Source organism: Alternaria rosae (assembly GCF_020736505.1).
Source record: "Alternaria rosae strain MPI-PUGE-AT-0040 chromosome Unknown BKA58scaffold_8, whole genome shotgun sequence".
NCBI classification, from domain to species: Eukaryota; Fungi; Ascomycota; class Dothideomycetes; order Pleosporales; family Pleosporaceae; genus Alternaria; species Alternaria rosae.
In genome coordinates, this window is record NW_025763577.1 from 777,511 (window position 1) to 788,685 (window position 11,175).

At 54.9% G+C, this 11,175-nt stretch overlaps 4 protein-coding genes across 4 annotated transcripts; 2 read left to right on the forward strand and 2 right to left on the reverse strand.

The window, feature by feature from the left end:
• Nucleotides 1-130: 130 nt before the first annotated feature.
• BKA58DRAFT_389861 (uncharacterized protein) lies at nt 131-3,421 on the forward strand. Its single transcript, XM_046170788.1, has one exon. The coding sequence runs from the start codon at nt 298-300 to the stop codon at nt 3,340-3,342; it is 3,045 nt and encodes a 1,014-aa protein (XP_046022577.1). The 5' UTR covers nt 131-297; the 3' UTR covers nt 3,343-3,421.
• BKA58DRAFT_389862 (thiamine diphosphate-binding protein) lies at nt 3,422-5,455 on the reverse strand. The gene is made up of 4 exons (XM_046170789.1): nt 5,234-5,455; nt 4,998-5,182; nt 4,888-4,949; nt 3,422-4,840 (listed from the first exon to the last, which is right to left on the reverse strand). Exons 1-4 carry the CDS (start codon nt 5,371-5,373, stop codon nt 3,833-3,835), a joined length of 1,395 nt encoding a protein of 464 aa, XP_046022578.1. The 5' UTR covers nt 5,374-5,455; the 3' UTR covers nt 3,422-3,832.
• A 176-nt stretch (nt 5,456-5,631) lies between these two features.
• BKA58DRAFT_320776 (ubiquinone/menaquinone biosynthesis methyltransferase ubiE) lies at nt 5,632-6,650 on the forward strand (the record flags this gene model as incomplete). Its single annotated transcript, XM_046167780.1, has 2 exons — nt 5,632-5,842; nt 5,902-6,650. 2 exons carry the CDS (start codon nt 5,632-5,634, stop codon nt 6,648-6,650), a joined length of 960 nt encoding a protein of 319 aa, XP_046022579.1.
• A 256-nt stretch (nt 6,651-6,906) lies between these two features.
• Nucleotides 6,907-10,236, reverse strand: BKA58DRAFT_225344 (autophagy-related protein 13-domain-containing protein). Its single transcript, XM_046166334.1, has 3 exons — nt 9,786-10,236; nt 9,638-9,733; nt 6,907-9,587 (listed from the first exon to the last, which is right to left on the reverse strand). Exons 1-3 carry the CDS (start codon nt 10,017-10,019, stop codon nt 7,164-7,166), a joined length of 2,754 nt encoding a protein of 917 aa, XP_046022580.1. The 5' UTR covers nt 10,020-10,236; the 3' UTR covers nt 6,907-7,163.
• Between the last annotated feature and the right edge of the window lie 939 nt (nt 10,237-11,175).

Below are 11,175 nucleotides of genomic sequence, written 5' to 3' on the forward strand. Positions count from 1 at the left end.
TACATGTTGTGGTGACTTTGGTCGAACGTGATGTGGAAGCAATCTTGAAATCGAGGCTAGATCGCCGAACACGTGATGGCGCGCTTTTGGACGATTGCGTCATCACGGTCAGTCTTCATTGATGCGCTCCAAGCAGGCCGCCGCAACACAGTACACTCACGAATCACGGCATCTGCACGCATTCTAATTTCTGCTTATTGCAGCCATGATGGTTGCTATTGCGCTGTGTAACTTTCAACCGCAAGCGTCACAATCGAATCCCCACACTTTGCGCCAACTCTACCGGTGACAGCAGACATGGCAGGCGCGCGAGGGAGAGCGCCTGAGGCGGCTGAGTCGGCTACCCCGAGACGATCAACGCGAAGGGCAAAGAAGGAGCAGGAGGATGGAGGCGTGCCGGCCGTCTTCCAGGAAATGCTGCGCGAAGAGCAGGCCATGAGCACAGACGAACCGCCGCTCAAGAAGAGAAAAACCGCGCCTCCACGACGACAACCAAGCCCGGAACACCATATTGAGCCAGTACGACAGCGGGGACCGCCTAGTGACGCTCCGAAATCGCCAGTACCCGCACCGTCTCAAACGAAAGATGCTGCACCACAATCTCAGATGCCGTCGCACACGCGATCGCAGCCCATCGCTCAAGCCTATTCCGTCACTGACGAGGAACCGCGCACGAACGAACGAGTCCGTCAGACCATCATCGACTCGGACGAGTCAGATGACAGCGATATGGAGTGGGAAGATGCGCTTGCCGACGGCGACGATACCGATGACCCCCACGAAGGCGTTGAGGCTGCACCCAAGATTGGCGACATCTCTATTACCATGGGAGCCAAAAAGATAGAGGAGACTGGGACAAGGAGGAAGATGCGTCGGCGGGCCATAACATCGGTGGACAAAAAGCGACGTTTGGATATCCACAAGATGCACATCCTCTGTCTGCTCTACCATGTCCATCGCAGAAATGCCTGGTGCAACGACAGGAGAGTACAAAACACGCTACGTAAGATTGTGCCCTCCAAGACCCTATCCAACCTGGTACCCAACCCCGACTTGTCGCAGTACTCGGCCTCGAAGCAATTTATAGATGGGTTGAACGAGCTCAAGGTACTGTGGTCAAAACGGTTCAGAATCACGGCTCAAGGCATGTACAAGCCCAGATGGGCTGAAGCTGAAGCTGCTATCCGACCTTTCTCAGACTTTGACGATCTAGATGACCCTATGGACAAAGATGAATTCCGCACCGCAGCGCATACTTTACAAGGGTCTCAGGATGTTGGAACGCAACTGTTTTGCGCTCTTCTTCGCGGAATCGGCATTGAGGTTAGGCTTGTTTGTTCTCTACAGCCATTACCTTTTGCTTCTGCAGCCGAACGTGCCACCCCGCAGAAGACCAGTGCTCAGAAAAACACGATAGTCATCGATCCGTACAACAAGCCGGCGGAGCCCAGTCCAACAAAACCCAAGTCACAGGGTCCGCGTAACAAGAAATTATCCAGACTCGAGCGTGTGATGGGAGAGCGACATGCCGTTCTTAACAAGACAGGTGTAACTCCCAAGAAACAGAAAGCCTACCACACGCCGTATCCAGTGTATTGGGTGGAGGTACTGAACCCGTCTTACCAGAAGTGGATACCAATCGATACACATTCTACATTTACTGTAAACTCGCCTGAGAAGCTAGAGCCACCGCTTAACTTCGCTCAGAATATTCTCTCCTACGCAATAGCGTTCGACGAAGACTATACTGCCAAAGACGTCACCCGAAGATATGCGAAAGCGTACAATGCCAAGACGCGCAAGTACCGTGTCGAAATTACCCCTGATGGTGATAAATGGTGGAGACGGGCGATGCAATTCTTCCAGCGTGAAACCACTCTCGACAGAGACCAGATGGAAGATGCTACTTTGGCACGCAAAGAAGCTGCCGAAGGTATTCCAAAGAATGTGCAGGACTTCAGAGGCCATCCAGTCTATGTTCTTGAGCGACACCTGCGGCATAACGAAGTGATACATCCCTTGAACCAGGTCGGCAAGGTCAACTGTGGCAGTGCCATGAATCCGAAGATGGAACCCATCTACCGTCGTACAAATGTCCATCTAGTCCGGACAGCCGACAAGTGGTATCGTATGGGACGGGACGTGAAAGTTGGCGAGCAGCCACTCAAGCGCGCCAAACCCAAGAAAGGAAGAAGGTCCTCAATCGGAGCAGACATGGATATTGATGAACAAGTCGACGAAGTTGGTGCGGGGCTTTTTGCAGAGTTCCAGACCGAGCTCTACATCCCTCCTCCCGTTGTCCGGGGGCGCGTGCCACGCAATGCCTATGGCAATCTTGACCTCTACGTCCCGTCCATGTGCCCACCCGGTGGTACGCATATCCGACATAAGCTCGCATCGAAAGCAGCGCGTATCGTTGGGGTAGACTATGCCGATGCTGTCACTGGCTTTTCCTTCAAGGGTCGCCATGGTACAGCAATCGTTCAGGGTGTCGTGGTTGCACAAGAGTACGCAGACGCTGTCCAGGCAGTCATTGATGGAATGGAGCACCAACAAGAAGAAGCCGAAGCCGAGGCGCGAAGGGTTGAGTCTCTGCGCCTATGGAGACGTTTCTTCCTTGGCCTTCGCATCGCACAACGTGTCAACGCTATCGAGATTGATGGCGAAAAGGGTCCAGCCATTGATGTGCAAGATGAGATTAGTAAAGAGGATAGAGAGCTAGTAGCACAGGAAATGGCAGGAGGCTTCTTCCCCGACGAGGGAGATGTTGCCGAATCGCGTGGTTACCAGCCACCTGAGCAAAATCACGGAGGTGGCGGGTTTCTACCTGACAATGACAACGAACACGATGGCGATGGAGGTGGCGGTTTCATTCCAGAAGAAACCGATCGTCCAGCACCCATCAGCCTAAACCGACATCAAAGCTTTGAAAGCTCGATCCTGGACTCGCAACAATTGCTTCCTCGGCGCAGGAGTAGCTATGGTCAAACCTACTCTTCCGAGGACGATGAAGAAGGCGGAGGCTTCCTCCGTGACGGCTCTGTAGACGAGGCAGGTCCCTCCACTGCTACTAAAGACACCAATAGCGAGCCTTCACAGCTTGATGCTCCTGTAGATACCGCCGGAGGTTTCATACCAGAAGAAGGCCATGCTGCGTCAGATGCAGAGAAGGGATCCATAATACAAAATGACGACCTCGAACCCGAAGACCCATTCAAACCCAATACGGACATCGAAATGCCCTCCTCACCCTCCTCATCTCCATCAGAGACCGGCTCTCTCATGATGGAAGACCCTGAAGATGAAGACGCTGATCCCGACTGGCTGGTCGATGCTACATAGTGACCACTATCCATGGACGTCTGTCGCTTCGGCAAAAAACTAGATAGCTCAGCATAATTTCAATTGATTTACCGTGCGACACTACACTGAATGAATGTGACGTGCGTATATACCACCTTCCACAGCTTTTGACACGTTGGACAAGACTGGCAAGGACCTGTAGTTACCCGCCGTCGGCCGCTTCGCGTGCTTAGGTACCCTGATGGTTTCTTTGTGGAACGGTGGTGCGGTGGTGCGGTGGTGCAATGTGATGACATGGGTTAAGTATGGGGTTGTAGAAGTGAGTACTATGACGCGGGATTTGGACGCCGTTGCCAGTCACCTATCTTCATCTATGGAACGAGAGACAGTTGGGTAGTAATACGGTGGTTGAGGAGACAAGATGAGCAGGAAAAACTTGATCATGTGTACATTAGCCGCGTGTTTGTTCTCGTAGCTTCAGGATAGGGACCGGCGATGCAGTAGTATTACATCCAAGCAGAGGTACTCTCTACTTCTCCCTCTTCCCCTCCAACAAATCATCCAAACCCTTCAATCCCCCCTCAAACCCATCAAGATCATACTCCTTCGGATACCTCACGAGCACATCCCTCAACTCTTTCACATGCTCCCTCTGCTCCATCGTCAATTCTTCCCAAACCCCCTCAAACGCATTCTGGATACTAGGTTTCTTCTCCTTCTCCGCCTGTTCGAACGCCCCCAACACCTCTTTCCTCGTTTTTGACCTCAACTCTTTCTCCTTGGCATCATCCCACAGTGACCGCCCTTCAAGCCACTTTCTAAGCCGGGTGATGGGGTTATCGCGGCGCTTCCAGTCTTCGACTTCGACGCGTTGGCGGTACGCGAAGGAGTCGTCGGAGGTGCTGTGGTGGCCTACGCGGTATGCCATCATTTCTATGAGGACGGGGCGCCCGCCATCGTGGAGAGCGAGGCGCCGCGCTTCGGCTGTGGCGCGCCGGACGGCGAAGATGTCGTTGCCGTCTACGCGGAGAGTAGCGATGCCGTAGCCTGCACCACGAGATGCGATGCCGTCCCCCCGGTATTGGTCTGATGTTGGGGTGGAGATGGCGTATCCGTTGTTGCGGCAGATGAAGATGCAAGGGACTTGTCTGGTCGCAGCGATATTGAGGGCAGCGTGGAAGTCTCCTTCGCTGGCTGCGCCTTCACCGAAGTAACATACCGCGACCCGTGGCTCTGTTTCAGGGTTCTGCACATTCTGCATCTTGAGGGCGTAGGCGGCGCCTGCTGCGTGGGGGATTTGCGTGGCGAGGGTTGAGCTGATGGTGTGGATGTTGAGCTCTTTGCTGCCGTAGTGGACGGGCATGTTGCGGCCTAGACCGTTGTCTTTTGCGTTGGCGAAGAGCTGGTTCATGAAGGAGGAGAGGGTGAAGCCGCGTTGCAGGTAGACGCCTGATTCACGGTATTGGCAGAAGATCACGTCGGCGGGAGAGAGGGCGCTGGCGGAGCCGATGGCTATGCCTTCTTCGCCGGCGGAGACCTTGTGCTATTAGTATAAAGCTGGAAGATGTGAGGTGTTTGACGTACCATGTAGAACGATAGTCTTCCTTGCCGTTGCGCTTCAAACATCAATAGATCCATTATGCTCACTGTAGCCTGTCAATGCAATGTCCACACACAGTAACAGCCTCACTGACGCTTGACCATATTCTTGTACAACGACAGAGCCTCCTCATCTGTAGTCTCTACGCCAATCTCCTTGTCTATGATCTCTCCATACTGGTTCATGACACGGTACGTGGATATCGCCGGGGCCTGAGCTGGTTGCATAAACTCCATGGTATTCGTGAACTCGCTGTTCAGCGCACCAGGAAACAACACCCTGGACACAATGTGAGCCTCTCGTTCCAAAGCAACCAGACACAAAACTCACCTCTCAGCCGTAGGCGTAGAAGCAACACTCCTACATGACTGCAATGGCGGACCGACAACGCTTCTTGACCCATCAAACCGTCCCTGCAAGCCCGAAAGCCTCTGTAACCGTAAAATCCGCGAAGTATACCTGAACGACATGACTGGCAATCTACATCTTCAGAACTAAACTGCGGGCGGGGGAACAGCGGTATATCAATAATTCTGGGGAAGCATGCGCCTGGGGTAGGCGGCAAGCGTCGGCGTAGTCGACTCAACCGCGGTCAAACAATGGCGAGCGGGCGCTAGCAAACTTCCGGTTGGCACGGCTGGCTGGGTTAGATGCGCGTGTCATGGCGCATGAATTCTAGAAAGTCGCCCGCCAAGCCTTGTCGAACAACAACCACGACCAGCGCAAACATGCAGGCTTCGCGACAGAGGATAGGACGGCAATTGCTAGGCGGGAGCAAGGTTAGGGTGGCTAGGGAGCCGTACAGATGTTTCTCGTGCTCCGTTCGACAAGCGCAGCAGAGCACGCCGCCACCAAAGTCGCCGCAGAACGGCGGCAGCAGCCAGCAAACGACGCATTTTGGGTTCGAGACGATATCTGAAGCGTTGAAGGAGCAGAGGGGTATGCCAATTAAATTCCATCACCCCCTACACGCCCAATACTGACGGTAACTTGCACAGTCGGCGCAGTATTCTCCTCGGTAGCCTCCTCCTACGACTCCATGAACGACTTCATGTCCCTGGGCATCCACCGCCTCTGGAAAGACCACTTCGTGCGAAACCTGAACCCGGGCCTCAATCCCCTCACCTCCCCCACCACCCAACAAGGCATGTCCATCCTCGACATCGCCGGCGGCACCGGCGACATCGCCTTCCGCATGCTCGACCACGCCTCTACCATAAACCACGACCCCCACACCAGCGTTGTAGTCGCGGACATAAACCCCGATATGCTAGCTGAAGGCCGGAAGCGGTCGCTGCAAACACCGTATGCGCGGTCTCCGCGATTGGATTTCGTAGAGGCGAATGCGGAGAAACTGGATATGATCCCGGATGCAAGCATAGACCTCTACACCGTCGCCTTTGGCATCCGCAACTTCACGCACAAAGAAATCGCCCTGAAAGAAGCTTTCCGCGTCTTGAAGCCCGGCGGCGTATTCGCGTGTCTCGAATTCAGCAAAGTCAACAACCCGGTCTTTGATGCCGTGTACCAGCGCTGGAGTTTCGGTGCGATTCCATTGATTGGACAGGTGGTTGCTGGGGATAGGGAGAGTTATCAGTATCTTGTGGAGAGTATAGCCAGGTTTCCGAGTCAAGAGGAATTTAGCAATATGATAAGGGAGGCCGGGTTTTTGGTTCCGGGGAAGGGGTGGGAGGATTTGACCATGGGGATTGCGGCTATTCACAAGGGGGTTAAGCCGAAGGTTTAGGGAGTGTCAGCATGGACAAGAGGGATAGTGTAGTGTTATGTTTTGTATGAATACACGAGTATGAAGAAGTACAAGATGAGCGGAGTGATCACATATTGATTCATAAGGTAGACGATCCAATCAAGACGTCTGCGCTACCCTGATGACCGTATCCATACCCATACCATGCCTGTCCTATCCCGTCCCAAGAACTCCGCGCCCACCGAGCATCAAACACTGATGACAATCATATGGAAAATCCACTCCTTACATGAGAGTTAGATGTCCTTCCCGGCCGTTTGCAAGAAAACAAACACCCATTTGTAACGCCGGGTCCATCCATCCGCCATGGTACTCAATCTGATAAGTGGGAAAACGAAAAGTTGGAAATGCGCAACAACGTATGTAACACGCTAAAGGGATGGTTGAAAACGGTATCCCAGACTCCATGCCCCAGAAACGCCATTGGGAAAGCAGGTGAATAAGTATCGAGAAGTGCATAAGCTTGACGTGGTTGTTTTGAAAGTAAAAGACTCAGCGGAAGTACGATCCACGCTTCCCGCCACTACCTGTGCTGGTGCCGCCTCGTGCTTCCTCAAGACTGCGTCGGGAGCCCCCGGCACCAATCTCGCTCATTTGGAAGAGCAGAGGTTCGTCGTCGTCGACGTTGGTCGCAGCGCGGCTGTTGAAGTTGTAACGACTTTGACGCTCAGTCGAGCTCGTACCGCCGGTGCTGAGGCTGGTAGAAGAGCTATGCGAGAAGAATCCGCCTCGGCCACGTGCACCAGCCTGGGTGCCGCGTTTGGCCATGTTGGAAGTGGACGACGGCCGGGGTAAGTCGTCGCGAGAATCGTTATCAGCAGTCTGGCTATCGCGATTGCCACTAGCTAGTAGCTCCGTTTGCGCGAAAAGTCCACTAGACGTAAGACCTGCGCTGGTCAGACGATGCAGATCGTTAGCGCGATCAACCTCCTCCGATGGAAGACTGGCCGATCGGACGCCGAACACGTCTGGCTCGTCGTCAGGCAGTGTCCGATTTTGCTGGGAAACTGAACTTGATCGGCGAGTGTAGTGCCACGGCCGTGGTGAAGTTGGAATGGCAATGGCGTTCATGTTTTGATCTTCGCTCTCGCTTTGCTCTTCGACATTGACTACATCGTGCTCGCGCGTCCTTCGACCAGGGCGGCTTCGACTGCGTGTAGGTTGGTCGTATTCAGCGATGCTGTTTGCGCTGAGACGAGATGGGATGGCTGGTGTGTGCGGAGTATGGGGTGAGATTGGCTTGCCCGGTGAAGACGCTGTCGATACTGATGTGCCGGCAATCATCGCAGGGACGCTAGATAGATGGCGGCTGGAGGATGACGGTGTGCGATGAAGCATGGTGGAAGAGGAAACAGATTCAGCAAGGCCCGTATGAGACTCTCGCATCCGCTGATACTTGGACAGCTGAGCTGTAGTCTTGTGCATGGTGGCTGCCTTCGCGGATTGGTCGCTCCGTGTAAAGCTCTTGAGGTCTTTCTTCGATTCGAGAAGCTTGAGGAAATCGGAAATGTTCTCATCGTCTGTCTTGACTTCACCGGAACTGCCCCCAGTACCCTCATTCATGGTATCAGACCCGCGTTGCATCGACGAAGAGAGGCTTCCCTTGCCACTACTGAGGTTGTCATCCTCTGTCTTGCTACCACCGCCTGTGGAAAACTTGCTCCTCCTATGACCGAAGCTACTGCTGTAGCGACTGATAGGTGCAGGCTTTGGCGAGCTTGATGCCGAAGAAGTGATGACATTGTCGTTAGGTAACGAAGGTGTCCGAAGAGCCGTTTGAGGGAGGGCAGTCAGTGACGTTCGATTACGTGGTTGAGTGAGTGGGTTGGGTGTAGCGGTCCGACCAAGAGAGCTGCCGGGTCTTCCTACTGAGCTGGTGGGAGATGGAGGCACCCCAAGGGCTGGCGAGGATGAGAGTGAGCCAGCTTTGAAGGGCTGGAAAGAGACCGAGGTTCGTCGCTGATATGATGGCGTATCCACAGAGCGTAAAGATGACTTGGAGCCTTGGGCGGTGCGATGGTTGGGTGGCAGCTTCTGTGGTGGTGACTCCATGGGTGATGATGACGGCATGTCTCGTGCTGCGCGAAGAGCTGAGATGGGGCTTGTTCCTGTTGGCGGACCAACTTGGTGGAACGTTGAAAGGCTGCCATATGCTTGCCCAACATCGGGACTCTCTTGCGCATTCATCTTGTTGACGGGGAGTGATCCAGGCAGTTGGCGTGTCTTTTGCTCGAAGTAAGTGTCGTCCAGGCCCATGAACTGCGAACTCAGAAGAGACTCCGAGTCTTCTACACTGAACTCGCAGTTGGTGCGGTACTCGACGGTCACACACAGAGGGCCTACAGGCGAGTTGGTGGGCTCGATGTTGTTTATGTCTGTGATCTTTTCGTTCTGGTCGGTCGGGTAGAGTGGCAGACTCAGAGTATCGACGCTGGGGCTGTTAAAGTCGCCATTCGAGACGCGGTAGTTGAGCTTCAGTGAGGGTGAGTTCGCAGGCTGCTTGGCGAGCACCTTGTTGTATCTGAACGCGGGCATGAAGCGGAGGTAAGCGAACAGGGATCGGAAAGTGACGACGGCCTTCTTGTAGACGTTGGGAAGCGGTTCGCTCAGCTCTGAAGGCTGCACCAAGCTCTTGTCTCCGACGTGCACCCTCCAGCGCTCGAGCACAATCTGTGTGGATTTGGCAGTGCGGCCTGACGATCGGGAGGTCGCATCTGCAGAGTTGAGAGCCGCAGCGACATCCCACTTCTTTCCATCATCATCGTGTATGACGAGCGACTGGTTGTGGCCGAGGCCTTGTATGTCCAGGTAGATGTCGATGCATAGTGACGGATGCTGGCCGTTCACGGCATCCATGAGTTTCCATTCGGTGAGTTGGCGTTGGAGTACATCGCTGTCGGGCAGGACGACATTGAACTATGACATGTCAGTGGGGAATGTGAAGGGACGGGATAGGCAGCACATACCCACTTGTTGTGCTTCATCTTGCCATCCTTGTTGTATGCTGGAGGCAGTGATACGCGAGAAGAGATCACGGCGAGGGCTGATTTAGTGAAGAAGTTCTGCTGGGAGTGAGTATGCGTTCAGCGACAGATGGGAGGAGAAGATAAGTACCTGGATGACTTGGTTGACCTTGTGGTATTGCCCCCTCGACTCGGAGGAGGGCTCTCCCCTCGACATCATCTCGCCTTCCGACTCTTCTGCGCCTCGGTCGCTGTAGGGCGGCGTGGTGGAGTAGGCCGTCATGTCCTGGCTATTATGCCGCTGGTTGTTGGTTCGTGTGGGGTTGGTCTGGAGGTTGCTGGCAGGCGAGGCTGTCCGCGGCGAGGGGCGCGAGTATGGGTGCATGGCGGCGGCCTCCTGCAGGTACGGGCGGGAAGAGGTCGTGTCGTGACTGGCAGCGAGGGACTCGGGCGAGTGAAGTAGGACGGTTATGGTTGCGGCGGAAACAGGCGAGGGTGAATGCGCGTAGCCATCACGAGTGCAGCCAGGGTCAGGTTCGCGTAGTAGCCGTCAGATATGTCTCTCAGAAGACTTGGGCACGCGGGGGATGGCTCAACAGGCGGGTAGGGCTCAGGCAGCAGCCATGATATGCAGGGTGCTGGTGCTGTGTTGAGTGCGTGCCTGGGGCAATGAGCGGAGTTAAGCTGAGCACCCGGCTGGAAGGTACAAGGGCGCAGTGAGGTTGGCTGCAGCTGTTGGGACGACAACTGATACGGCTGAGTCCTGGATAGAGGCAGACAATCAGGCAGGGCAGGCGGATGGCGGATGGCGTATGAAGAGTCAGAGAGGGTTGGGACGCATGCGCCGGGAGTCAGTCACGCGGCCGTGGTGGAATGACGAGCGAGGAAGATAGCTAAGCTCGCGACAGGGCCGGCCACGAGATAAACGACGCAGCAGCCGCGCAGTAGTCGGACGGGCAAGATAAAGCTATCGGGAGCTGCAGGGAGCTAGCAGTAGGTGCTCAATGAGGGAATCTATCTGACTTGGGCCAAATCCGGGGAAGATGGAGGTGTGCAGTGTCCAAGTCGTGACTGGCGTGACTCGTTGTGGAAGCTTCGGCGGGCTCAGGGAGCTGGGACCACACCTCCGACATCGAGACCGTGTCCACGCCATCATCCACCACCATCATCATGGCCCGCGGATGCGCATTCACGCTCCCCCTCCAGTCGACGTGGACGGCTATCCTGGCACAGATTGCCTCATTGGTTAGCGAGCCCACCTTACCTTTTCGCAGCCTCTGGCCTCTGACCGGTCATACAAGATCGGCTTTATCGTCTGTGCTACCGCGTTGCCGGTGAGACGCGCTGTGCCGATTTCATCATGTCATGGCCGGCGAGCCAGGAACAGGCAGCGTGCGACATCGTTTCATTACGCACAAGGTATAGCTTGCATGTCCAATGTCTGCGCAGATGGACATTCTGCGCCGACTCGTATCTTCGCTGCCTATGACCCATGTCGAACAGACGTGTCGATGCATGCAAGAGCAACTCCTGTGGCGGTT

Bases quoted from the DNA above. Each gene is read 5' to 3' on its own strand.
- BKA58DRAFT_225344 (XM_046166334.1), bottom strand. From the start codon at position 10,019: ATGCACCCATACTCGCGCCCCTCGCCGCGGACAGCCTCGCCTGCCAGC. The intron at 9,734-9,785 runs GTACTTATCTTC...CACTCCCAGCAG, and splicing joins AGGTCAACCAAGTCATCCAG to AACTTCTTCACTAAATCAGC. The intron at 9,588-9,637 runs GTATGTGCTGCC...GACATGTCATAG, and splicing joins AGATGAAGCACAACAAGTGG to TTCAATGTCGTCCTGCCCGA.
- BKA58DRAFT_389861 (XM_046170788.1), top strand. From the start codon at position 298: ATGGCAGGCGCGCGAGGGAGAGCGCCTGAGGCGGCTGAGTCGGCTACC.
- BKA58DRAFT_389862 (XM_046170789.1), bottom strand. From the start codon at position 5,373: ATGTCGTTCAGGTATACTTCGCGGATTTTACGGTTACAGAGGCTTTCG. The intron at 4,950-4,997 runs GTCAGTGAGGCT...GACAGGCTACAG, and splicing joins GTACAAGAATATGGTCAAGC to TGAGCATAATGGATCTATTG. The intron at 4,841-4,887 runs GTACGTCAAACA...TAATAGCACAAG, and splicing joins GAAGACTATCGTTCTACATG to GTCTCCGCCGGCGAAGAAGG.